Genomic DNA, 24992 nt, shown 5'->3' with positions numbered 1-24992 from the left:
ATATTAATCTCTAGTCACTTTCTCCTTGAGATAATTGGGCTGGAGCAGGTACAGTGTTATTTCTAACAATAAGTGACAGTCCCTCACATAGTGCTACGTGGTGTCCATTTGTAAAGTTGGGAGAATTTGTGACTCCTCCCACTGTATCAGAAACTGGACCCCAGAAAAATCCAAGCCATTCAAAACGGCAGCTATGAAGTTATGGAGAAGAGGGGGAACAGCTGGGAGGGGTATCAGGGTCAGGGACCCAACCTCATCTGGCCCTCAAAGCCGTTTGCTTCAATTGTGCGGGATACAACTTGTGTTGCCAACAACGCCTTCCGCTCGCTGGCAAAGGGGCTTTAAACCCATACATTTAATTTGGGCAAGGGCTTAAATCCAAGCTGCTGTTGCCGCGGCTGCCGCGGGCGCTGTTCCTGTGGGTAACGGGACTCGCGCCCGCCTCTTCCGAGGGCTCCGGGGCCCGGCACCGCCCGCGCGTGCGCAGCGGGGCCCGCGGGGCTCTCGCGAGAGCGCGCCGGTAAACAGCGCTGAAGATGGCGGCGGGCCGGGCGGCGGCGGCGCGGTGAGCACGGGGCGGGCGGGACGGGCCGGGAGCGCCGCGGCTCCCTCAGGGTCCGGGGGGCGGGCGGGGCGGCGCTCGCTGCCCTCGTCTCCGGGGCTGCCTCGCCCGCCGCCGCGGCGTGGGGCGCTCCCCGCCGGCTGTCACTTCATCTCCGCCCTGCCCGGGCCGGGAGCGGCGGCGCTGCCCCGCACGGTGCCCGGCCGTGCTCACTGGGGCTTTAGTCCGGCCGGGGCGGTACCGGGCCCGGGCTCGCTGGGCTCGCTCGTGGTACCGGCCGGGCTCCCCGGACGGGACGGAGCTGCTGCACTGTAGCCGGTGATCCTTGCGGCGTGCCCGGCCCGCGGGCTGCGGTGCCCTCGCTTCGGCTGAAGCAGCGAGTGACTCTTCTAGGGCAGGGGCAAGCTGGCAAGTGTGGCACCCGGCCAGCCCCTCACGGTATGGGTGTTAAACAGAATAAACCTCTGGGCGTGCTGCTCCTTTGCACTTAATATCCATCGTACTTCGTTATCTGCTTACATACAACCTGTCATCAGCCGTAAGGGTGTTTATTTTACTCATTTGTGTGGTTGCTTTATTTTATTGCTATAGGAGTTATTAACTGATGAAATTATAAGCCAGGCAGAGATCAGCCAAGGCCAGAAGTCAGTGCACTCTGTGTTGAGTTAGGAATGAAGGGGAAACTTTATAATCACAAGCAGTTCCCAGTCTGTCATGGTATTGTCAGTCAAATAAAAACAGGTAATTTTTGCCCCTATTACAAGGAAATACTTGATAATGCTAAATAAAGTTAAATAAAAACGAAGTAATGCTGTCACATTCAGACTCGGTTCATCTGTTGTGCTGTCTGCCAATCATTCCCCTAAATCATGTGAATCCCCTAATAAGGCTCCTGCTTTCCAGTCCTTGTTACAGCTGCAATATACAGTTCTGTTCTGCTTCTCCAGGTGCTGTGACAAACCAGACAAAAATGTTTCTCTTTTCTTATCTTTTAATGACCTTTTATCTCTCAGTTGCTGATTGAGTGTTTGGAATTCAGGAGAACACTAGAGCTGCAATTTTTCTTGAGTGTATTATATCGTTTGGAACATAAGGGGAAGAGGCTGTCCCGCCATGTGGAAAACACTTTCAACTCCTTCCTTTAGCTTCACATCCTGTGTAACCAGCACTTATTTTTTCAGGTGCCCATGTTTTTAGTAACAAATACCCCAGCTCAAAAAAATTTGAAAGACTTTTTTTGTGCAGATTTTCAAGCACAATCATTACAGCTTTGCCTCTACTGGTATCTCTTGTTCTTACCTGGCTTTGGCCTAGAGTTTGAATTCATCTTGGGTAAAATGAAGTTCTGTGTGTTATTTCTATTTGGTGTTTTTCTGATTAAAAAAACCAACATGCTTTTTAAAGTGTCCATGGACACTTTTATCATATTAGTATTTTATTTTGCACTTTTTCCCTGCCATGGGACTTGGATGTTATTTTTAGCTCTTTGCTTCACTTAGATGAAGTGTGGTTGAGTTTGGTGTTCATTCTTGCCTGTTCTCTTGTCAGGTTAATACCTGAGTGTTTCACTATGCTCTGGTCTGAACAAAGGTAAAACTTGAGTGTTGGCAAAAAATTGTAGATGAAATATGAGGAACTTCTTCCCCTATTATTTCTAAAACAATCAAAGGTGTCTTTTTTTTTCTGATTTTCATACTATACAGCTGCACAAATTACTGTTATTAATGCATCTAATTATTTTTTGTATTGCTCTGCCTTACAGGTTGGCTTGCAATCAGCTTTGCTAATTCATCTAGGGAGTTAACTTTGCCACCAGAAATGAAGTACAGGACTCAGCTGCCACATCCTGAGTGACTGAATCATTTAATGCAAAATGGAGAAGAAGCGGAGAAAGAAATGAGCCTGTTCACTAGGCTTGACCTGAAAAGACCATGAAATCTCTACTTATTTTGGATCCAGCTTTCAGAATACCCAGTTGATCAGCACAGTGAAAGCAACGTTTACTGAAACAAAAATGAACTAGTTTATAAAGAAGAAAATTGTGATTTGAATATATGGAATTTTTGGAATGAAACCATTTTCTTCTATGACCATGAAGTTTGCCAACGTCTGGCTTGTTCTGTTTGTTATTTTACTCTGTGGCAAAAAACACTTTGGTACCAGAGTAGGGAATTCCTCTCATGAGGCTCACATATGTCCTGGATGTTCTCGTCTTACTTTGAAAGTGGAGTTCACTTCTACAGTCGTGGAGCATGGTAATAAAGAGTTAAGCAGTTAAAAAAAAAAAAAAATTCCATGTCATGTTCATGTGTATGTTACTGGTTTGTGGTGTTTGTGCAATTGTAACACTCTGGGTTTCTGTAGAAGCACATCATCTGCTAAAATCTCTGCATTTGGAAAGAGGAACACTTTTTCAAAGGTTTTTTGTTTAGCTGGAGACAATATTCCAACAAGAGAAGGGAGAGGGAGATCCAGAGGATTTTAAAAATGAAAATGGAGTGTGAAGGCTCAGGTGGGAAAGTGTGGTGTATTTAGTAGCTGTTTGTTTTGACCTGGCCAGTGGTATGCTTGAGGCTCTATTATGAAATGTAACCACATAGAAGGGCCTTGAATGGGAGAGAAAAGCAGGTAGTCTCTCTGGATTTGTTAAAGAAAAAGCTTTGACATATTACTTGCATGAAAAATGGCGTATAATAGTGAGGGGAGCAGAGGAAAGGCAGAGTGAGGCAGATGCTGCTGCTGGGATGGCAGAGGATAGCAGTAGGACACCTTGACCCTGCATCCACGTGTTGCCTCAGGAACCTGCAGTGCTCCCACAGTGAGGCTGTGCCTTGGTGCTTGCAGGAGGGTGGCAGGAGTGACATTCCTGTGCACAGCTGGCCAGAGCCTTAACACAGTGAATGTGGTGGTGTGAGCTGGGTTGAGCCTACTGACAAATCACTGGTGCAGATCAAGGACTGGACTGTTGGACTTTGTTTTCTGAGCTTGTCATAGTTGGTGTCAATAATTTGCACTAAAGCTCAGTACCATGTGGAGTCTTTAAACCATACCTGTCAAGAGACACACTGAATTGGCATATCAGTTTGTAACAATAAATCTGTTCCCTCACCCCTGCTCCTCTCATGTCATTTCACCTTTCCCTGATACTTACAATCCTACCTTCCTTTCAAAAGCTTTTGTCATATTTCTTATGTTTCCTGATGCAACACCCCCCACCCCTTTACACAGTGCAGAAATGAACTGCAGGCTTGTAAAAGCAACAAAAAAGGGCCACAGATTGTGATTATTTGTTCTGAGTAAAGAAAAATTCAGACTTTGCAATGTGAAGCTGCTTAAACGCTAGTTCTGATAAAGTTGTGCTCTTGTTCCAGAGTATATTGTGGCTTTTAATGGATACTTCACAGCTAAAGCTCGAAGTAAATTTATTTCAAGTGCGCTAAAAAGTAGTGATATTGAGAACTGGAGGATTGTACCTCGCAACAACCCGGCCAGTGACTATCCGAGCGATTTTGAAGTTATTCAGATCAACGAGAAGCAGAAGGATGGAGTCCTCACACTGGAAGATCATCCAAACATCAAGCGTGTGACACCTCAGAGAAAGGTCTTTCGGTCACTCAAGTATTCGGAGTGTAAGTTATTTTCTGTGTGGCTGCGTGAGATCTGTTTTGGAAAAGTGTTCTTAGCCTTATTTCAGACCATCAGCTTAGTATTGCACAAATGAGAAGTGCCCTGCAGTTTCTCTTTAACTAACAGAAACCCCTTCTTTTGGTTATAAAATTATAATAATCATACATTTGCTGAAACATGCTGTATTTCCATCTACAACATAGAAACATTTCTTTTGCAGCAGTTGGTTACCTGAGAATAGGGACCTCTGTATCCATGGTAGATAAACCAGAAGCTTTTACTGATTGTGATTAGAGAAAATCGATACTCAATAATCTAAAACTTTGGTTGTAACAGTATGATGTCTTAAGTTTGCCTAAGAATCAATTATTTTATGGTTTTCCTCATGCTATTATTAATTTTCTTTTTCCTAATCCAATATAGCTGATCCAATGCTGCACTGCAATGAGACCAGGTGGACTCAGAAGTGGCAGTCATCCCGCCCCTTGAGAAGAGCAAGTCTTTCTTTGGGTTCTGGCTTCTGGCACGCCACAGGCCGACACTCGAGCAGGCGCTTGCTGAGGGCCATCCCTCGCCAGGTTGCTCAGACCTTGCAGGCAGATGTCCTCTGGCAGATGGGTTACACAGGTATGCTTTTGCTTGTTGCCTGAGAACAATAACCTTCCTGGAAAAGCAAGTGAAGTGTAAGGAGATTTGCTATGGAGTTGAACCAGAAAAAGCAATGGTTTTCTCTCAATAGGTGCTGGTGTGAGAGTAGCAGTGTTTGACACTGGTCTGAGTGAGAAACATCCACATTTCAAAAATGTAAAGGAGAGAACAAACTGGACTAACGAGAGAACCTTGGATGATGGTGAGTAACTGTGCAGTTTTCCAACTGTTCTTGACATTGGTGTGTTTTGTGCTTGCTGATGTGCTGCCTAACACCTCTTAAATTTTAATATTTAAAGCTTAATTTTGCAGTGCCCCAAGCACTTTGTACTCATACCAAATTCAACAGGGAGTATTAAGATTCCAAGAGGGTGGTGTGTAAGTCTCCTTGGAGTCATATGTGACACTTTATCATGGCTGTTGAAAAGTGTCAGGGCAAAAGATTACTGTGGACCTGTGAATATGATGTCAGAGAAGGTGGCAGTTAGAGCAAACCCAGCAAAGGTGTTTTCTTGCCTACTCCTTTGCATGTTGCTGTTTCACAGAGGTACATATTTCTCTACTGATGAGGGACAACATTTTCCTTCCTTATTTTATTTGAGAAACATGCAAAACATACAGTCCTAAACTGATCAGAATTTGGCACCTTCCTGTAAAGTTTTTCTATTCTATACAACTGAACCTTTTATTTTCTACACTGTTTGTGTTCCTTTTTCATGTGTTGACCCTGATTTGCCTTGACCATGTACTTTCACAATTATTAACTTCATACAGTTTGGGTCAGTGAGTCAGTTGGCCATTGAATCTCCATAGTGTTCAAGGTAGATGCTTGTTTTGCTCAGTCTTGTGTGCACCTCCATAGTTTTGTGTACATAGTAATTACTTTACATTGCAGTGCCTGCTTTTGGGCAGCTCTTTCTGCAAAGTTCTGTGCCCGGAGGGTTGCTGGGCAGGCAGATTTGGAGCTCAAAAATATAATGTGGGCAGTCCAATAAAGTAAAAGCTAAAGGGTTTTTTCAGGAGAGGAAAAAATGTTATCTTATTGCTCATGCTTCACAAAATTTGGTTATTGCAGACTCAGGAAAAAAATCCTTTAAGAAGTCCACATTAAAATACATTTACTTTGAAATTAGCTGCATTTTCCAAAATACTGTTTTTTTGTCATGATTTCATTGGTAGCAATCAGGAGTTGATGGACTGGAGAATGAATCACCCAAGTTTCATCAGCTGGTTGTCTGGCTATAGCATGCTGCAAATTCTGTCCCCACTGAACCCGGTAGTGAAATACAGTTCAAAAAGACTGAACCCAGCACTTGTGGTTTGTTGTAAAGTGTGTTAAATTTATGTGATTTTTGCTATAGGTGATGTTCAGGGTAAAAATTCTCGGCAGTGAAATTGTCTTCTAATGTCTTATTTTGTTTCCTTCTCATGCTGATAGGTTTAGGCCACGGGACTTTTGTAGCAGGTGTGATAGCCAGCATGAGGGAGTGCCAGGGGTTTGCTCCAAATGCTGAACTGCACATTTTCAGAGTGTTCACCAATAATCAGGTAGCTATTTTAAATGTGTTTCAATTCCTGCCTTTCCAGGTTAATGCTGTAATAATCCTTTCCTTTGGGAGTATTGCATGCCTCATAAATGTAGACATTTAGAAGTGGAAAGGACACAACTTTGTATTTGCAAGAGACTTACGATAAGACTTCTGTCAGTTTATTTGGTATATTTTTCAGAAATAGTATATGAAAGTCTTATGTGTATAATGGAGCAGCCACTCAAATGTACTGAGTGCTAGAAATTTAAGATCATTGCCAATTTTGTGCTTTATTTCCATGTTGTTTTTCCTCTATATGTAAAGTCTGTATTGTCATGAAATCACTGGATTTTTTTAATGGTAATTTTTCCCCACCTTTCTTACATAGGTCTCATATACATCTTGGTTTCTGGATGCTTTTAATTATGCAATTTTAAAGAAGATAGATGTACTGAATCTAAGTATTGGTGGGCCAGACTTCATGGATCATCCATTTGTTGACAAAGTTAGTATGAGGAAATGAAGTTGGCATAATGTTTGTATCCCTCACACAAATGCTGGACTTGCAGAACTATTTGTTTTTGTCTGGTCCTGCTGACAGTTCCTGTGTTTCTTTTGTGTGGCAGAAATTTTGTACAGTGTACAGGCTTTTGGGAATATATATATAAGGAATGAGTTAAAAAACCCCAGGCACAGCCCAGATGTTCACAGAGTTATGGAAAATGCTCTTTAACAAAATGCTTGATAATCTGCTAGAAAATTACTCTAAAGCAGACAACTAAAAGGACCTTTAATTGGAGACACTTAACCGAAGTCCACTCTTGGGGTTTTTTTAAAATCTCTGCATGGTTAATTTATTTCACAGTAAAAAAATATGTATAGCATGATTTTAGTGAATTTAAGAACAAGTAGGTAAGAAATGTAGGTAGTTGACTCAGCTGTGTGCCAAGAGATTTGGTTCAGGTTAAGATGGAATTAGGTTTTTGTCTTTCTAAATGTTATAGTTCCTTGAATTTTTGGCCTGACCTTCAAAAGCATTTAAGTGAATTAATTTACTCTTCAACTAAAGGATATAGTTGTTCTTTGTAAAGACCAGTTAAGGGATTTGAAGTGTGTAAATTCTTCCTTGTTTTTTTTACGATAACCTGCATTGAAATTTAGTTTGACAGTGACTTCACTGTACTCCCCAGAGCACTACTGAAGGGGATTCAAAATAACTACTTGACTTTGTCATCTGCAGTGCTTTGTTACAGATAAGTTTTTCCTTTGGTGTAAGAAGATTTTGTCAGCAGTGTTCCTGTCAAGGCTGGGTTATTGCTCGTGTCATCTTAAGAAAGTTCAGAACTTAATACTGAATATACAGTGAGATGTATCTTGTAAGGCTATGGAAGAAGTTATGTCTGTTAGAAAAGTCTCTTTGTGGTGGCAGAACCTTATTGTGAACATTGTTTTTGTAGGTTTGGGAGCTGACTGCCAACAATGTCATCATGGTCTCTGCTATTGGCAATGACGGCCCTTTATATGGGTGAGTGTCAGTGACCGCTTCAAAGAGAACCAACTGTGTTGTTATGTGGGTTTGGAAGCAGTTGTGCTTGGTCAGGAGGTTTTCTCTTCTTTTTTTCTCTAATCTTAGAAAGTGACTCAAGTTAAACTCTTTTCCCTTTTTCTTTTAGTACTTAACTAAATGTTTTTCTTTGAAACACTGGAAAGTCAGCAAAAGAAAAATGGCAGTGCTTCCAGCTGACATTTCCCTGTTAGTGTGAGCAGACAGCTTTGGCTAATGATCTTGGACTTAATGAATATAGAAGTGATCAACCCAGAACAATTTGTGGTGTATTTCTAAAATGAATACCTAAGACTAGGTTTTGTTTTGTCTTCAAGGTAGATGGTTTGATAGTTACTGAATTAGTAACTGCCTGATAAGCTGCTGTCACCTGTGAAGTATGTGACAAAAATCTGATGGCAGCAATTCTGTTACCAGCATAAACTTACTACCGTATCTTGGATTTTTGGGTATTTGTTTTTTTATTCCTGTCTCCCCACTTACTGTAGGACTCTGAATAATCCTGCTGACCAGATGGATGTGATTGGAGTGGGTGGCATTGACTTTGAAGATAATATAGCTCGCTTTTCATCTAGGGGAATGACCACTTGGGTAAGATATTTTCATGATGGCCACTCACATTTGCAGCCAAAAAAAAATCTGCAAACATGAAGGCCTGCTCTTTTCCTTTGGTTTAAAAATCCTAGGATTTTCAGGTGCTACATATGAAATTGCACATAGTTTCCTGTGGAGCTGAGGTGGTGCTTGCTGTACACACAATGTCACATGAGCTTGCACCGCAATCTTGATCAAGGGGACTGTCTCAGGGGATTGTCACAAGTTTCTGTGTAGCCAGTAGCAGTGTGGTTCTCGTTTTGTCAGTGGTTTCCTGCTTAGCAGAAGTGCAGATCAGCAGTAACCTTGAAAAGTTGGGAACTTGTCCTAAACAGCTTGAGTCCTTCTTTGATGTAGCTGCTATTCTGTGATGCTGAACCTCAGATAATCTGGTTGCTAATTTCACTTCTGAATGACCTGCAGTTAATTTAAATGCCCAAATGAAGCCATCAGTGTTCATTTTACATTAGGGCAATAATCCATTTGTTTTCTTTCACAGGAGCTGCCTGGAGGTTATGGCAGAGTGAAGCCTGATATTGTTACATACGGCTCTGGAGTGAGAGGGTCTGGTATGAAAGGCGGATGCCGCTCCCTCTCTGGGACAAGTGTGGCATCTCCTGTGGTGGCAGGTGCTGTCACTCTCTTAGTGAGGTAAGTCTTAAATAAGAATCTCTAGAAAGGTATCAATCAGGAGGGGCATAAAATTCTCTTTAAAGGCATCCATCAAACAAAACTGTGTTTAGATGTAGGAAAACAAAATTGGAGAATAAAATCGCTGTTCTGCTTGAGACATTATCTTATCTGGCTACCTCTATGTTTCATGAAAAAACTTGAGAACTGTTTTGAATACTAGTTAGGTCTTTGAGACTATGATTAGGGAGAACAGTACTATGAGACAATTTTGTCACATTTTTTAATCATTTGGAATTTCTTTGCCTCTGTCAACTGTTGTAAAAGAGCAGCTGCTCAAAGTAGGCACCTTTAGTAGGTAATTATGTACCTGTAAATTTTATAGGATGCAGGATTTTATGGCCGTTATCCTGTTGCGTAAGTCAGGTGTTGCACACTGAAGAATTTGAAAGTGGGAACTGCAAGTTCAATCCCTGTGTTTGTCATAGCTACTCCATATGGATGAGACAAACCTTTATTGAGAAAAATGAAAAAAATTCAAAGTCACCATCGTATTTCCTCCAAAAAATGGTGCATTTTAGTTTGACAATAGAGGTATTCTTTCCCCTGGGAAAACAGATATTTTATTTAGCATATAAAATACTGCCCTGATTGTAATGACTGCTGGTCCTGGAGCACATTGTAAGGAGAAAAATACATGTATTATTAGTTTTTAAGAGAAATGTACCAGAAATTTGTCCCTCTTCTACATTTGTATTGTGAGAAATCAAGCAATTTTAGACAAATATGAACAGAGAATGTTACAGCAAACTGATTTTGTGGTCTATTTTTTCCTGTTTCAGCACAGTTCAGAAGCGTGAAATGGTGAATCCAGCAAGTATGAAGCAGGCCCTTATTGCATCAGCACGGAGACTTCCTGGAGTCAACATGTTTGAACAAGGACATGGCAAATTGGATCTTCTAAGAGCTTATCAGATTCTCAACAGCTATAAACCACAGGCCAGGTTAATTTTAATCCTTAATTAATCCTTGGTACAATAGAATTTGCTCTTTTGTTTAAGAGAGCAGGTGGTGCATGTGTAGCTCAGTTGAGCAATCCGTGCTTGTGCAACAGTGAGGACTTACACAGATCTTGTGTAATCTCAAGCATGAATTTTGACCAGAGAATGGATGAAAAGTCACACAACAGTGTAGGGGATGATCTTTTTCGCTTATAGCCTTAGATGTTATGAATAATATAAGACTGCAATGGAAAAGTACTTAAATTTTGACTTTTGAGTATAAGGGCCTTTTCCCTGTATTGAGATGTTTCCTTTTTTGTGTGTGAAAAATCTTTTTACAAAACTTAAGAAAAAAAATAAGGAAGGGAAGAAGATTTAGGGTCATATTTGGGAAGTACGGTGAGAGCTTGGTAAACTATGACTGGCATGGTTTATCTGAAACTTTTTTGTACTTATGTGTAGCATCACATTATTCTGTTTATTGTTAATTTTTTTCTCTTTAAACTTTCCCTCCTCTGTCCTTCTGTAGTTTGAGTCCAAGCTATATTGACTTGACCGAATGTCCCTACATGTGGCCCTATTGTTCTCAGCCCATATATTATGGAGGGATGCCAACTATTGTTAATGTTACCATCCTTAATGGCATGGGAGTCACTGGGAGACTTGTAGACAAGGTAAGTATTAACATTGTTCCAAGTTCTGATTGGTAATGTTGCTGAAACCTTCCCAGAAAATACTACTTTAGCTGTGAAATTCGTAGAACAAACCTCACTGCTGGGAGCAAGAGACGCAAAGTGTTTGATTAAAGGATGCACCCACACTGGAGGATTTGTTAACACGAGCTGTCCACAAGTTTTCAAGCAATGCATTAGTTTCAGGGTGTGTAATGTTTTATCTTTGCAAAACCGGTTTGAATTAAGATGTACCTAGAGATTTCTTTGTATTCTCTAATAGCATTTAAAATCTTCTGGACAGACCTTCCTAATATTTTTTTTTTTTTTCATCCTGGAACATAAATGATTTCAGTAAAAAATCCTGACACTAAATTAAGCCTTTTCCCTGAGTCAGAGCAATCTGAATGTATCAGCTTACCACACTGCTGCCAAACCTGTTCCTTCACACCAGTGATATTGAGCATGTTGGTTGTCTAGGGAGGTTTTTAATTAAGTAAGTTTAAATGTAGAATAGATTTGAGAATTGATACAAATTAAAAGAGACACCTGTCCTATAACTCCAGCTAATGTAAATGAGTCTAATTTCAACATTTTAGTATGACTCCAGTGTCTGGTTTAGCTTCAAGCTTACGTTAAAGGGCATTGAAACTCTTATCCGAGGTCATTAGTTTATGGTAATACACACAGCTGATGTAACTGGCCTGTTAGTTCGCCTCATTATCAAAGAGAAATCTTGTGTTCTCACCATAAATAAACTTCTGCACATGATCTCAGAATGGTAAAGCAGGTTTACTTGGGCAGCTTCTCATAGTCCTGCCTCTGGAAAGCCTTTGGTCTGGGTCATAGAAGCTGTCACAATTGGCTTGATTCACTGACACCACACCAAACTTTTGGACTTGGAGGGCATTTTAAAATTTGATATAATCTTCAGAAGAGCTAATATTTATTACTTCAAGCAGAGGAAAAGGGCTATGTGTGCATAAAGTAGTGATTGCAAATACTGTGCTACAAATGTTCTGTATTCTTCATTTCACAGCCAGACTGGCAACCCTATCTCCCCCAAAATGGGGATAACATCGAAGTGGCTTTCTCCTATTCCCCAGTCTTGTGGCCTTGGTCTGGATACTTGGCAATTTCCATCTCTGTAGCAAAGAAAGCAGCATCTTGGGAAGGCATTGCTCAGGGTCATGTTATGATCACGGTATCATCCCCTGCAGAGAATGAAGTAAGTTCTGCGCATTTTGGATTTCCTGGGTGAAAAGTTATCAAAACTGCTTTCTGATATGCAAATACCTTGGTTTTAAGGGTTTGCTCTAGCCATGTCATTTGAAGCATAAGTTAAATTTGGGTCAGGAAATTAAAAAGTACAAATAATGTTCTTTATAATTGAGAGCAAATTGCCTATAATTTAGAATCAGAAGCCTCTCTTTGGGACCAACATCATAATTTCATTCATTTATTGTGGATTTAAGTAACGTATTTTGAAAAAGATTGCCTAAATATGTTTCTTCTAGAGCCATGCTTAATTGTTCCTGAGAAACTTAAGATTTTGAACAATTGAACCAGATCATGGTTGTAACATATGCTAAGTATTTTACATTCTGAGTATTATAATAAATTGTTGAGTGCAGAAAAAAATAATGCAGCAATTTACGACAAAAGTAATCTTCTTGTCTCTGGAGCTGGTACTGGTGACAAAAAGTAGATTTGGTACCTCCAGTTTTTTTGTTAACTGTGGTTAACTGATTCCTGTGGGAGAAAGGATTTCACTGTAGTTTGTTCTATCCTTCAGTCTAAAAATGGTGCAGAGCAGACTTCAACGGTGAAGCTTCCAATAAAAGTGAAGATTATTCCTACTCCACCTCGTAGTAAGCGAGTCCTTTGGGATCAGTATCATAACCTCCGTTATCCACCAGGATACTTCCCCAGGGATAATTTGAGGATGAAGAATGATCCGTTAGATTGGTATTTATCTCGGGTTCTATTAAATCAGTATTTCTTGATTGTGGGTTAATGATCTGGGATAACTTTACTGAATGCCATAGTTCTAGCCTTTTTCAGAAAGGCATGGGTTTATCTTTTGTAAAATCTATGAAAAGCACTTGGACTCTGCTTGTGGTGCAGGATTGTTTTTTGAGCTCTATGGTTTTATTCACATGAAATGAAAAGCTTTTAAAATGCTCATTTAAGATACTGAGATTTTTGTTTGGTTTTTGTACTCTGACCTAATTTCTCACAGGAAGTTAAAGGGGACGCTTTATTAACTGCTTCAGCATTCACACAAACTTGACAATTTAAAAGACAATAAGAGAACCCTTGTCTCTTAAGGGAGGCTGTCTTCAAAGCAGGGAAGGACTTTGCTGCCCTTTCATAGATGGAGCAGGGAGGCATCCATAGAAAAAAAACATGCAGCAGTACCTCAGTGAGGATTAATTGGGTGAGTGACCAGGACACAAGTTTTAGAAAGCTTCTTGGAGTATGCAGAGGTGGCAGAAGGACAGGATTTCAGAAAATCAGAAAGGTGGAAATGAGATTTCTAGGTGGCAGATCTAAATGTCTTCAACACTCTTCTCTTTCTAAGGAATGGTGACCATATCCACACAAACTTCAGGGACATGTACCAGCACCTCAGGAGCATGGGGTACTTTGTTGAGGTTCTTGGTTCCCCGTTTACATGTTTTGATGCAAGTCAGTATGGTAAGCATGAGTTAATTGCCTTGTTCTCCATACTGTTAACCTTTTCCTGAACTGACCTTTTGTTGGAAGACCAAAAATGTTTTGAGGTACAAACAAAAATTCTAGTGGTAGTAGAAAAATATTTTGGCATTGGGATAGTTACTATTTATGTGCTGATACTTGTGTGGAGTATTTCTGGAGAAGCTTGCTTGGGAGTTTAGTAGAATTAGTGTTGTTCTCTGTCCTTACCATGAAAAAAAGAGAGGGAAAGCCAGCCTCTGAGTGGGTTAAAGCTCCTTGGTATTCAGTCCCACAAAGGCAGGACTGTATTTGTCAAACGATTTTGGCACAGTCAAAATGAAACATGACCTGTTTAACAGACTGAAATCAAAGGTGTCCATCCTGGTTCTTTTTTTATGTTTTTGATCTTTGATTAGATAAAAGAGTGGGTCAAGTGTTCATCCAACTGTATGCAATAGCAAAGCAGTATGTGATTTGTTTCTGTGGTCATTAGGAAGCAAACTGGATAGGTTGGCCAGGCAGGGGATAGAGCAAGCTGTGTGCTCCTTTCTGCTCCCATATACCCCTTGTTAAACTGTGTCATGTTCCAAAAACCCTCTTGTATTGGGCTGGGATGTTTTTCAGTGCACTGTAAGGTGCATTCTCCTGAGTTTGTCAGTTCTGGAACTGTTGCCAGCAGTAATCTTTTGTTTATCTTGAATCTTAAGTGAACTTCTCACCACTGCTTTTACAGTTCAGTGGATATACACATGGATACATTAATGTTAGCCCTTAAAAAAGTAGCAAAATAGTGTTTCTTCTGATCACTAGTTTTATAATTGATAGAGAGCAGCATTAGGGGATTTCTCTCTACTCTGATTCACCATTGTGTTGTACCTCATTTGATTGTAGTTTGTTGGGCTTTCAGAATTTCCTAAAGAAGAAGTGAGGGGAATAAAACTCAATGATCTGTGGTCCACCTGCCACTTGTTCCTAGCTTGTATTGTTTTCACACTTGGTGAGGGTGCACTCTGTCCCATTTCTACAGGATCTTTATCAGAAGGCTTTCCAAATGCAGACTGCCTGGACTTGCAGAATTGGCTTGGTTGCAAGGAGTTGTGAGACATGGGGCTCACAGTGGTTAATCAGATTGCTCATGGTGTCATCTTGTCAAGATCTGTGTTGTCTCTGAGGATGGAAATTTCACCACCTCTCTGGGCAATCAGAAAGCGAAGAAGCAAAAGGGTTTGGTATTTAGAAGCAGTCTAAAAGCATAAGCATGTTTTCAGGGAATAAAAGTATATTTTTCTGGTTGTGTTTTTCTCAGTGATGCAGAGAAGGTTGTGCTTGCTTGTTAACAGGAGTGGGAGAGGGTTATGTCAGAGTGGCAGTGGCAATGTAGTCAGGCTTACCAGAATGAAGCTGTAGTTTTCAAGGGGTGAATCAAACCCCTTTTTTTCAGAGTAATTGCTGACTACCTGGCTGCAAGTCTGCAGTAGTGAGGAAAGTACTGTTAGAGCTGGAGCAGTGAAAACCCTCCTGACCAGGCAGCATCTGCATTAGCACTCCAGTTTGGATCAGTTTGAATCCCCTCATTGTCCAGCTGTGCCACAGTTTGGCTCAGTTTATGGAACATTTGGGTGACACCAAACTGCAGAACACACACCTGACACATACGGGCATTCAGTTCTTGAGACCACACAAGCAGGAGTCATAAGTAACACCCTAAAAACTTCCTGTGCTGCAAACTAATTTGGGATACATTTGTCTTATATTTACTATCCTTAAATATGACTTCATTAGATGAGCTGCCAGAGCAGGGCACATGGACCACACAATGTGAAAATGTGCACTTGTGTTGGCTTCTGTGTGGGTTTTGTGAATAGTGGTAACATCACAGTGATGACCAGCCTGGAGAACTCATGTTTCTGCTTTTGCACACAGGGACTTTACTGATGGTGGACAGTGAGGAAGAGTATTTCCCTGAAGAGATCACCAAATTGAGGAGGGATGTTGATAATGGACTTTCCCTGATTGTCTTTAGTGACTGGTACAACACATCTGTGATGAGAAAAGTGAAGTTTTATGATGAAAACACAAGGTATTGACTTATTTCCAAGTGGTTTGGGAAATAAAATGCCATAGAATTGCACCCTAAAAATCCCAGATGTGATGCACTGTACTTCAGTGCTTGGATGTTACCTGTAAGAAGGTGCTACCTTGAGTAGCAGAACTGATCTTAGGCTACAGCTTTAGGAGCATAGCTACCCATTTTGTCATGATTGTGGAGTCCTCTTTGGTCCTGTATTCTACTTTTAATGCCAAGAAAAACATTTGCAATGAAAATAAATAAGAAATTGGAGACAAGACCAACAAATAAAAATGGACACGTTTTACTTTAGGGGAGCAGAATAGAAGGAAAAGAGCATTGCAAGAGTATCACCAGGTCATGTACCCGTTACTGAAATTATTGCATGTTTATATTGCATATAAAGAAAAAATACATGACATTTTGCTTCATTATGAAAATGAGAAGCATTTGACATGACTGTCATTTTTACCTCTGCTTAGCCAAGCAAAAAGCATAAGACTGAATTTCTTTCAAGTAAATTGAAGTTTTTCATGCAGCTGAAATGCACTGAGAACTTTACATCAGTATTATTTAATTTTAGCTCAAAAGCAGTCAGAGACAGCTGCTCAGATGCCTGTGTAGTTAAAGAAGACTTTAAGATGTAGTTCATTATTTAAATGGCTTTGGGAAAGTCTGTCTGTAGGAGGATGTGTGACTTTCTGTTATCCAAACTCTAGGTGTATATTTTGTATACTAATGAACAGTGTTACACTGTAATTTTTATAGGCAGTGGTGGATGCCTGATACTGGAGGTGCTAATATACCAGCACTCAATGATCTGCTTTCTGTCTGGAATATGGCCTTTAGTGATGGGCTGTATGAAGGAGATTTTACCATGGCAAGTCATGAAAGTGAGTACTGGAGTCCATTGCCTGCACAGGCTACAGTGGGGTGTTTGGAAAATGATTTTCTGCAAGTTTGAGGTTGAGCAAGAGTCAAGGGAACTGCTCAGATTCAGTGAAAAGAGTCTTGTAAATTATTTCTTCCTTTGTAGACTTTTTCATTGTATTTGATATAGCTTTTCAGTTTAAAAAAACTCCTAAATTGAAAGATTTGGAAAGTGTGTGAAGGTGAGCCTGTGAAAGCTGTGCTTAGCAGTGCTTTCTCTGCAAACACACACATTGGTCAAAATGTACAAACTCAGTGCAGTGTTTGTGGGAATGTTTTCTCCTGGCTTGTTGGGTAGGGAAGGGAGGGAATGTGATTCCTGGTTCTAAACAGCAGTTTTGTGATGTCTTCAGTGAATTACGCATCAGGGTGCAGTATTGCAAAGTTCCCAGAAGATGGCATCGTCATTGCACAGACTTTCAAGGATCAAGGTATGAGCTTCCTGGTCTTTTTTTCTGTGTTTTGAGTAGAACTTCGGGGTTGGTGCACACCCAAAGTTGCAGAGTCTAAACGTTTAAAAACAATAAATGCAAAACCACATTTACAGGTATATATTTTTACATTTTCTCATTTTGCCTAGAGCTTGTAGCTGGCTGATGCCTAATAGGCAGCTGCAGTGTGACTCTGTGTACAGTTGTTAAATAATACAATATCCAAGTGTTATATGCAGCCCTGTATTGTGACTGCTGTATGGAAACACATCTGCATGTACATGTGTCTCTGGAAGGGGAGGAATTGTGTTGTAATTGTGTTACTTGTTCATGTTTCTCATAAGTTTCAAATGCTACTGAAGTATATCCTCTGTTCATTGCCATATTTAGCATGTGGTAGCTGTGGTGATATAAGGATATAAATAAGGAAAATTTTACTAGACAAAATGTCACCAGTGAAACTCATAAGGGAAAATTTTATGCTTACAAGATGCCTGTGGTTTCAGACTTAAGTGCTTTGTTCTCTGTGCCTTTCCATTCTCTTCTATCATAATATCTTTCATTTGGGAGGGAGTAATTCAGAACTGTAATGGCAATTTAAAAAATAAATCTTATATTTGATGAGCTTTTAGGAAGTGCTGTGCAGGGGCAAATGACCAGAACTCTTAGGGTATTGCAGGTCAGGTTTGTGCAGAGGGTTTAGCATTTCGAGTGTGAGAGCAGAAGCACATGCAGTGCTTCTGATAAAACTCAGCAACTGCCCAAGAAGATCGGTCAGTTCACTGTATTTCTGACTGAGGATGTACAGCAGAGGTGATTACCTAGTGGAGAAATTTTCTGGAACAGTAGAGCTCAACTGTGTGAGCCTTTTGGAGGAAAGACAATATCCCTGTATGCTGATGACTTATGTATTTCCTTACGAGAGAAAGAGTGTCAATTTGACCAGTAGCCTGCTAGACCTGCTTTTTCTCTTGAATCCTTTTTATTGCAATTCCTAGGGGCAAAAGAGCTCTCTGTTTTGCTTCTGCTATCTAAACAGTGTCTCAAGTAAAGGGGATAAATTTCAAATAAAATACGAAATTTGTCTTTATTTTTTTTCTATTTGGTATAATTTTAGGAAGGAAGGGTAGTTTTCCTAAACCAGCTCTCTGCAGAATCTGCAGAAGGATGGAAACAACATAAAGAGCATAACATTTTCATTTTAAACCTTTTGCTGAAGATACTAGAATTTTTTTATTCAAGGCTGTTAAAGATAATCCAGGTTGTGATGATCTTCTCCACCAAAGAAAGAAAAAAATTATTATCAGTAGGAAACTATACAATCAGAGTCTTGGAGCAATTTCATTTTTATCATAACATCTTGGGGGTTTTGAAAACTTCTTGTAAAAACGTGTGACGTGGTGTGGGGCATTGTTGCATTGTTGCATGTCAGCTGGAAATGTAGGCTGTGTTGTTTCATGGGTAGATTGATATTGATGCTCTGCAGGCAATGAAATTTATTTACTCTTTGCTTTAGGTCTTGAAGTTTTAAAACAGGAGACTGCTGTAATTGAAAACGTCCCTATTTTGGGGCTTTACCAAGTTCCTTCAGAAGGTGGTGGCAGAATAGTTCTGTACGGCGACTCCAACTGCCTGGACGACAGCCACCGGCAGAAAGGTGTGTGAGCCCTGCACGTGGGGAGGGTCGCTGTCCTGCACTGACAGCTCTCCTCTGGGGTTCTACAGCCCCCACCAGAAGCAGATGGTTTGTAGGGACTCTAAATATTCCTTACTGGGGATTAATCTTAGTTCTCCAGAGCTCTACTGAAATGCTGTGAGGTACGTTTACAGTAACAGAGCGCCTCACATTAGATAGCCCTCTGATAAATGGGGCTGTTTTCCACACACTTTTTTTTCTGTTCCACAAGCTTTGGGGGCTGTTCTGCAAGAGAGGTTTGGTTTGTGGTCTTGTTTGTTTGTTTGTTTGTTTTATTTTATTTTTTGGGGTGTTTTTGTTTGCAGAAGGCACTAACAGTTACACATTCTTGATCTGAAGTTGTGAAGAGGCCATTAGGAGATCCTTCCACTTTTTCCCTAGTAACATCTTCAGAATGTTTATACAGAATAGTGGATTTTGTCTTTTGAGTTTGCACCTCAGCCTGCCTTGTTCCCTTTGCAGTGTTTCTTGTGAGGATTTATGGTAATGTCCCGTGTTTCAGTTGTGCATTGCTGTTTTCAGGTTATCCTACATTGACACAACCCAGCGGGTGTAAACATGTCAGAAAGTAGGAACTTCCATTACTTGTCAAAGCATTTGTTTGCAATTCTAGGTAGCAGTTGTGTGAGTTTTGTGTGTGTGTGTGTGTTTTCTGTGGCTCCCAGAGAAGCCATGCTCTCTATCTACACACTATGGCTGATTCTTATAAAATCTTTTTTCTAGAAGTTGGTTTGATCTGACTTTGCAAATTTTTAAGAGGTTGCTTAGGTTTCTCATGACATGTAAAGCACAAGCTGGTAGATCTGTGGCTTGAGGGGAGGGAGATAATCCAATATGTGAAGTCTTTTTCTGCATTTCCACTGAACAGAACTGAATTTTCCTTTTGTGATCAAAAGTACATCTATAATTTTTTAAGCTTTTGTCACTGAAACTTTAAAATACTACATTATGTAATCCATCCCTTGCCTAATTTATTTAAGTTTAAAGGAACTTGCTGCCTAAGGGAGCTCTCCATCTGTAGCTGATTTCTTTCTCTACCATACATTTTGGGGTTTTTTAAGAGTTCTCTGATTTTTCCTTATCTGCCTTTGGGCTGCTTCCTGTGAGTTGCCCTAACACCTGCACATTGGTGCCTTAGTGCTTGCTGCAGGTTATTTAAAGCACATAACAAAAGAGAAGGTACATAGCTTTAAATTAAGTTATAGAAAATAATGCTCTGTGACCTCCCTGATACTGTTAAATTTAGGGTGACATCTGAAGCAAGAAAGAGTGGAATGCTCTAAAGGAATCCTTTAAAATTAGCTTTTCAGTTGTGAACCAGGAGCTATGTCTCCTGCAGAGACATTGGTGGCTTTAACTGAGGAAAATTCCTAACATTTGTGAATATAAATCCTTAAAAGCTGTTTGACCTCTTTGAAAAATCAAAGGTGAGGGTTTAAGGGACACTGGGATTATGAAGATTAACTCCCATTCCCAGCCAACTGTTCCTAGGGGCAGAAGTTCTGAGAAAAATACTTTGCTGTGTGGTGGAAATAGCTGATGAGGCATTGTCCTACTCCTGCAAAGTAGAGTTGTGATGTGAACTAGCTGGAGTGCTTGTTCCTTAGGGGTAGCTCTGGATTAAGGTAGTAATAATTCAGGAGAAAATCAAAGCGAAGGATCATGAGCTTTTGAAGTGCAAAGGAAAACTATGATCACATGTATTGTGGTGCTGAATTACAGCCTGGTATGTACCACAGCTGCTGTAGGTTATGCTTGTACCTTTAGCTGGGATGTAGCCAGAATGTTTTTGTTTATTTTTTTAAGCTTGAGAAAGCAAATGAGTCATATCCTTGCACTGTAAACACTACCTTGTTCTACCTTTCTTTGCAAGGTATTTATTTTGTCCTTTCAAAAAAACAGTTGGTTCTCCATTTCCCTGTTAAAAATTAAACCAGAAACTCAGAGGTTTCTTTGCTTCTACTGAAGAACTTCATGATTTTTCATGAAAAATTCATCAAAACTTGGATGACCTTGCACAACCTGGAATTCCTGTATTCAAAACCTATTTTTTTTGTGTTCTAATCCTCAAAAGAGCCTGGTTTGCTACACATGTGTCAATATTTTAAGACTGAGGAGTTTAATGCTGTGTTTGTGTGTTGCAGGGGAATATGGGGTGTGTGTTGAAAGTTGCATCTTTCTTAAAGTGAGCCTAGAACTTCAGGAGAAAAGCAAGAGCCAGCAAAATGGATTGTAATTCTAAATGTCATTAAAGCCTTCTTAGCAGAAAGATAAGCCATTTTAAATGTGGCATAATGCATATCTTGTTTTGGGGCTTGGGGCTGTGAAATCCACAGATTGCTTCTGGCTCCTGGATTCCCTGCTGCAGTACACATCCTACGGGGTGATGCCGCCGAGCCTCAGCCATTCTGAGAACAGGCAGCGGCCGCCGTCGGGAGCCGGCTTCTCCCTCCCCGAGCGCATGGAAGGTGAGAGAGCCTCCGTGGCCAAGCACAACCCAAAGCTCAGTGACTCTCAGGGCAGGAAGGCTGGGGCAGACCCCTTGAGTTACGTGCCAGTAAGGTTGGTTTGCTGTGAGCTTTGCAAGGTTGTGCTGTTTTATTGGAAGAGAGCACATTTTTCAGGGTTTTGTTGTGATATAGTTGTGATTAGACTGAAGAAAATGTTCTTTTCATAGAGTAGGAGTGTTCAGATGCCTGGTTCTGCGGGGGGGCATTCTAGTTACTAGCTACAGAGCATAAAGCATTCAGTCTTATCTCACATGCTGCCAGGAAAACTTGGATTAACTGCTGTGGTACGTGCAGACTCTTACTATTTTATAAGGTACCCTTAGGTTAATTCTGATATTTAGCTGTGAGTCCTTGTTTCTGTAAACAGCTCCTGGGTTTTACAGCAGCACTGTTTAGCTCAGGGTCAGTGTTGGTAACATTTATCTTGCCTGTCTCTGGGTAAGCCAGTCTCTCTCTGCTGTGAGTTGCAGGTAACCATTTGCATCGATACTCAAAGGTGCTCGAGGCTCACTTGGGAGACCCTAAACCCCGGTCCCTTCCTGCTTGTCCTCACCTGTCCTGGGCCAAACCACAGCCTCTGAATGAAACTGCCCCCAGGTTAGTGTATGTCTTTCTCATACAAGAAGTCGCACTTTTAAGTTCAGCTGAAAAATTACTTGTTCTATCTGCTTTTGAAAGGGACAGCTGTAATGCCTTTTCCTAGAAAAATACCAGATTGCAAAGAGGAAATAATGATTAATGCCTCTTCAGTGAATAACTCTGACTCACCTAATAGCTACACTATGAAACTCTGGTATTTTAAAAATAACTTCACAAGTCACTGTTGTGATTGAGTGATTCCAACTTCGAATGAACAGTCTTGATGAAGCCCATCGTCATCGTGTGCCTTGGAAAGAGTTTTCTGAAGCATCTTCTTGGACAGCTCTCCTAGTGCTGCCTTCTCTTGTGCCATTTTTCAGTCCCTTGAAGGACAGGGCTCAGCACACAGCCCTTGCTTGTCTGCTGGTGGTTGCTTTTGGAAGTCTGTGCAGGAAAGACAGTTGTTGGTAAATAGTTGCTAATCTAGGTAGTGTCCCTGTGGTGTCTGAATTGAAGTTTGGAGGCCTGCAACCTGCAGAGCCTAAAGAATGGATCGGGCATCATTCGGGTCCAGACTAGTGAGTTATATGTAGGTTGTATACGTACTGTCACTTTTTCTATATGTTGCTACAAAATTCCTTGCATTAATGAAGTAAGTGGACAGACACCTCTGTCTTTAAATTTCTTCTAGCAACCTTTGGAAACATCAAAAATTACTGTCAATTGACCTTGATAAAGTGGCACTGCCCAGTTTTCGACAGAACCGACCCCAAGTGAGACCACTGTCCCCTGGAGAAAGTGGAGCGTGGGACATTCCTGGAGGTAAATATTGAAAAGTTTGAAAATTGCTGGTTTTGTTTTGCCTTTTTCATAAGCTTTGAAAAAAGCCCAAACACAGCACAGCCATATGAGAGCCACTGTTTATTTTCTGTTGTGGAAAGCATGCATATCATAGTATCTGTGTTATAAAAGGCTGTTTGATGAAGATTTTTTTGCATCTGAATAGTTTGTTCAATAGAAAGTGTGCATGACATACTGAGAGGAAGATCTTTGTGGGTGCATTTTGATAGTTCAGGTTTGTTTGGATGACTGATGGGTCAGCAGCGGTGCCTGTCCTTAGGAGGTGTGACCACATATTACTGCTAATTAAAATTCCTTCTGTGAGTGCAAAAAGCAGAGTCCAGAAGAGTTTGTCAGAATAGTGCCTTGGGTGAGCTGTTACACTAACAAATGATGTCTAGCGCTCAAAACAGCTTTCAGGTGGGCAGCTCTCCTGTACAAGCTTGGCACTTCAGGCTGAGCTGGAAGCAGATGGAAAGCTTCATATGTGCTCTTTTCCCAGTCTGAGCTGCTAGACCAGAGACACCTGTAAAAAGGAAGGGTTTGTTTCTCTAGCTTATCCTCATTGTGTGCACAGTCTCAGGAGCAAGCAAGCATGAAATCACTTTCCTCGTTCCATCAGGATTTGAATTGCAGCAATTACTTAGTAGTAAGATTATGGTCAAGTGTCTGCATCTCTCTTCTAATGCAAAACAGAAGATTGTTGTTACAGGGGGAATCTGGACTATGCTTTCATGTGCCCAAATGGGTCAAGGTGGAAAGGCTGGTGCTTTTCTCTAAAGTTAGCATCCCATTTGATTTTCACTAATCGGTCTGCAGCTGTTAATCTTCCTGTCTGAAATATAATCTGATTAATGGCTGCCTGGCCTTTGAACAAGAGTTAGCGGCAGATCCTTGTGGTAGATGGCATTAGCACCACAAAGCCATCGTGGCTCACGTGGTAACTGCTGGCTTCCAAACCTCTTTGCCTTTCTAGGTATAATGCCTGGCCGGTACAACCAGGATGTGGGACAGACCATTCCTGTCTTCGCCTTTCTCGGTGCCATGGTGGTCCTGGCGTTCTTTGTGGTGCAGATCAACAAAGCGAAGAGCAGGCCAAAGAGACGGAAACCGCGCGTGAAACGACCGCAGCTGATGCAGCAGGTTCATCCACCAAAGACACCTTCTGTGTGAAAGCTCTGCCATGCCAAAGATGACCTCCTTGGCTTGCTTTCCAGGGCAAGGGGTCGCTCCCAGTGGAGGTGCAGCGAATGTGTACCTAACATCATCTCATAGTCTTTGGTTTGTGGAGAGAAAAAAAGAACCTCTGTACATAAAACTGCAGCTTTAAGCAGCTGAAGCCACCAAAGACTTGAATAGTGTTTAAATGGCTGCTTAGTCACTACATCCCAAGAGGGGGAAAATGGACCTTTTTTTTAAGCTGACCAAACTAAAATTTATTTGTTTAGAGGCTATTTTCTATATTTATTGTTGGGGAGGGCGGGGGAAAAGTCACTTTAAGGACCTCTGCTAAGGAAAAACAAGTGCATTTTTTTTGGATGGAATGCAATTTTCTAGAATGGCATTATGCTGAAGAGTATAATGTGCACCGTTAAAGGAGGAAGGGACTGAGAGAGACCAGTACAAATCAGTGAGGTGTACTCCTGCAGTTTATTTTTATAAAGCAAACTTACCATGATGTTTTGTAATTTTTGGTCACGATTTCACCGTTGTTGGTGAAGCAGATTTTTCAATAAATATGTTATCTATATGAAGCAAAGACAACATGCTAAGCGGCTCTTCTTTCCACTTGGAGTCAAAGAGAGCAGACTGTGGAGTAGGGAAGATTTGCATGTCATCTCTCATCCCACCATATCTTTGTCCTTACCTGCAGTATCCCAGGTTGCAGACGTTTCCTTGGAGCACTAACTGGGCAGTCACACAAACCCTTCTTGCTCTGAGTGAGCACAAAGTTTGGAAACCTTCAAAACTCAGCAGCACATAAGGAGAGAGCTCTCAAAGAGCTATACAAAAAACTGTCATGGGGATAGCACCTAACAGCACTGTGTGGTGTCACTGAGATGAAAACCCAGTTTGCTTTGATTTGTCCTGCTTGAAAGCCTGTGAATTGTCACTGGCTTAAATAAGGATGTAGGCACAAGTTTCCCCTGTCCGTGTGGTGCCAGTTAATGTTACCATAACTGAAATAGCTTTTCTCTTTTGTATTGAAGCTGTGAGGTTTTCCCTAACAACTGCTTTCATCATTGCTCCAAATGAGCATCTTTTCCTAGGAGGAGCCAGGAGCTGATGGCTGCCTGTATCTGTGAATGGAATGGCAGCCTGGGCAGGTAAGCAGTGTGCACTGGTGAACGGTCCTGGGTGAGTTTGGGCAGCTCTGGGTGTGGCTGGAGAAAGAGGAAGCAGGGATAACCC

The 24992-nt window shown here is 41.1% G+C and overlaps 1 protein-coding gene across 5 annotated transcripts; it reads left to right on the top strand.

Moving 5' to 3' along the window:
- Positions 1 to 54: 54 nt before the first annotated feature.
- MBTPS1 (membrane bound transcription factor peptidase, site 1) lies at positions 55 to 24339 on the top strand. Of its 5 annotated transcripts, none has more exons than XM_058845667.1 (23): positions 56 to 565; positions 2325 to 2817; positions 3934 to 4191; positions 4613 to 4816; positions 4929 to 5039; positions 6276 to 6385; positions 6755 to 6871; positions 7824 to 7891; positions 8419 to 8521; positions 9024 to 9175; positions 9997 to 10158; positions 10685 to 10829; positions 11866 to 12054; positions 12622 to 12794; positions 13411 to 13526; positions 15450 to 15606; positions 16363 to 16487; positions 16878 to 16955; positions 18472 to 18612; positions 20988 to 21119; positions 21632 to 21758; positions 22432 to 22562; positions 23557 to 24339. In XM_058845667.1, the coding sequence occupies exons 2-23, from the start codon at positions 2631 to 2633 to the stop codon at positions 23751 to 23753; spliced, it is 3183 nt and encodes a 1060-aa protein (XP_058701650.1). In that variant the 5' UTR covers positions 56 to 565; positions 2325 to 2630; the 3' UTR covers positions 23754 to 24339. The 5 variants fall into 5 exon arrangements, with proteins under 5 accessions (XP_058701651.1, XP_058701650.1, XP_058701647.1 ...); XM_058845664.1 differs by having other exon boundaries at positions 486 to 565; positions 21626 to 21758; XM_058845666.1 differs by lacking the exon at positions 56 to 565 and adding an exon at positions 578 to 1000 and having other exon boundaries at positions 21626 to 21758.
- The last annotated feature ends 653 nt before the right edge of the window (positions 24340 to 24992 follow it).

Source organism: Poecile atricapillus, chromosome 10, assembly GCF_030490865.1.
Source record: "Poecile atricapillus isolate bPoeAtr1 chromosome 10, bPoeAtr1.hap1, whole genome shotgun sequence".
Classification (NCBI taxonomy): Eukaryota; Metazoa; Chordata; class Aves; order Passeriformes; family Paridae; genus Poecile; species Poecile atricapillus.
Note: the sequence above shows the minus strand (reverse complement) of the source record. Positions and strands in the feature narration are given on the sequence as shown.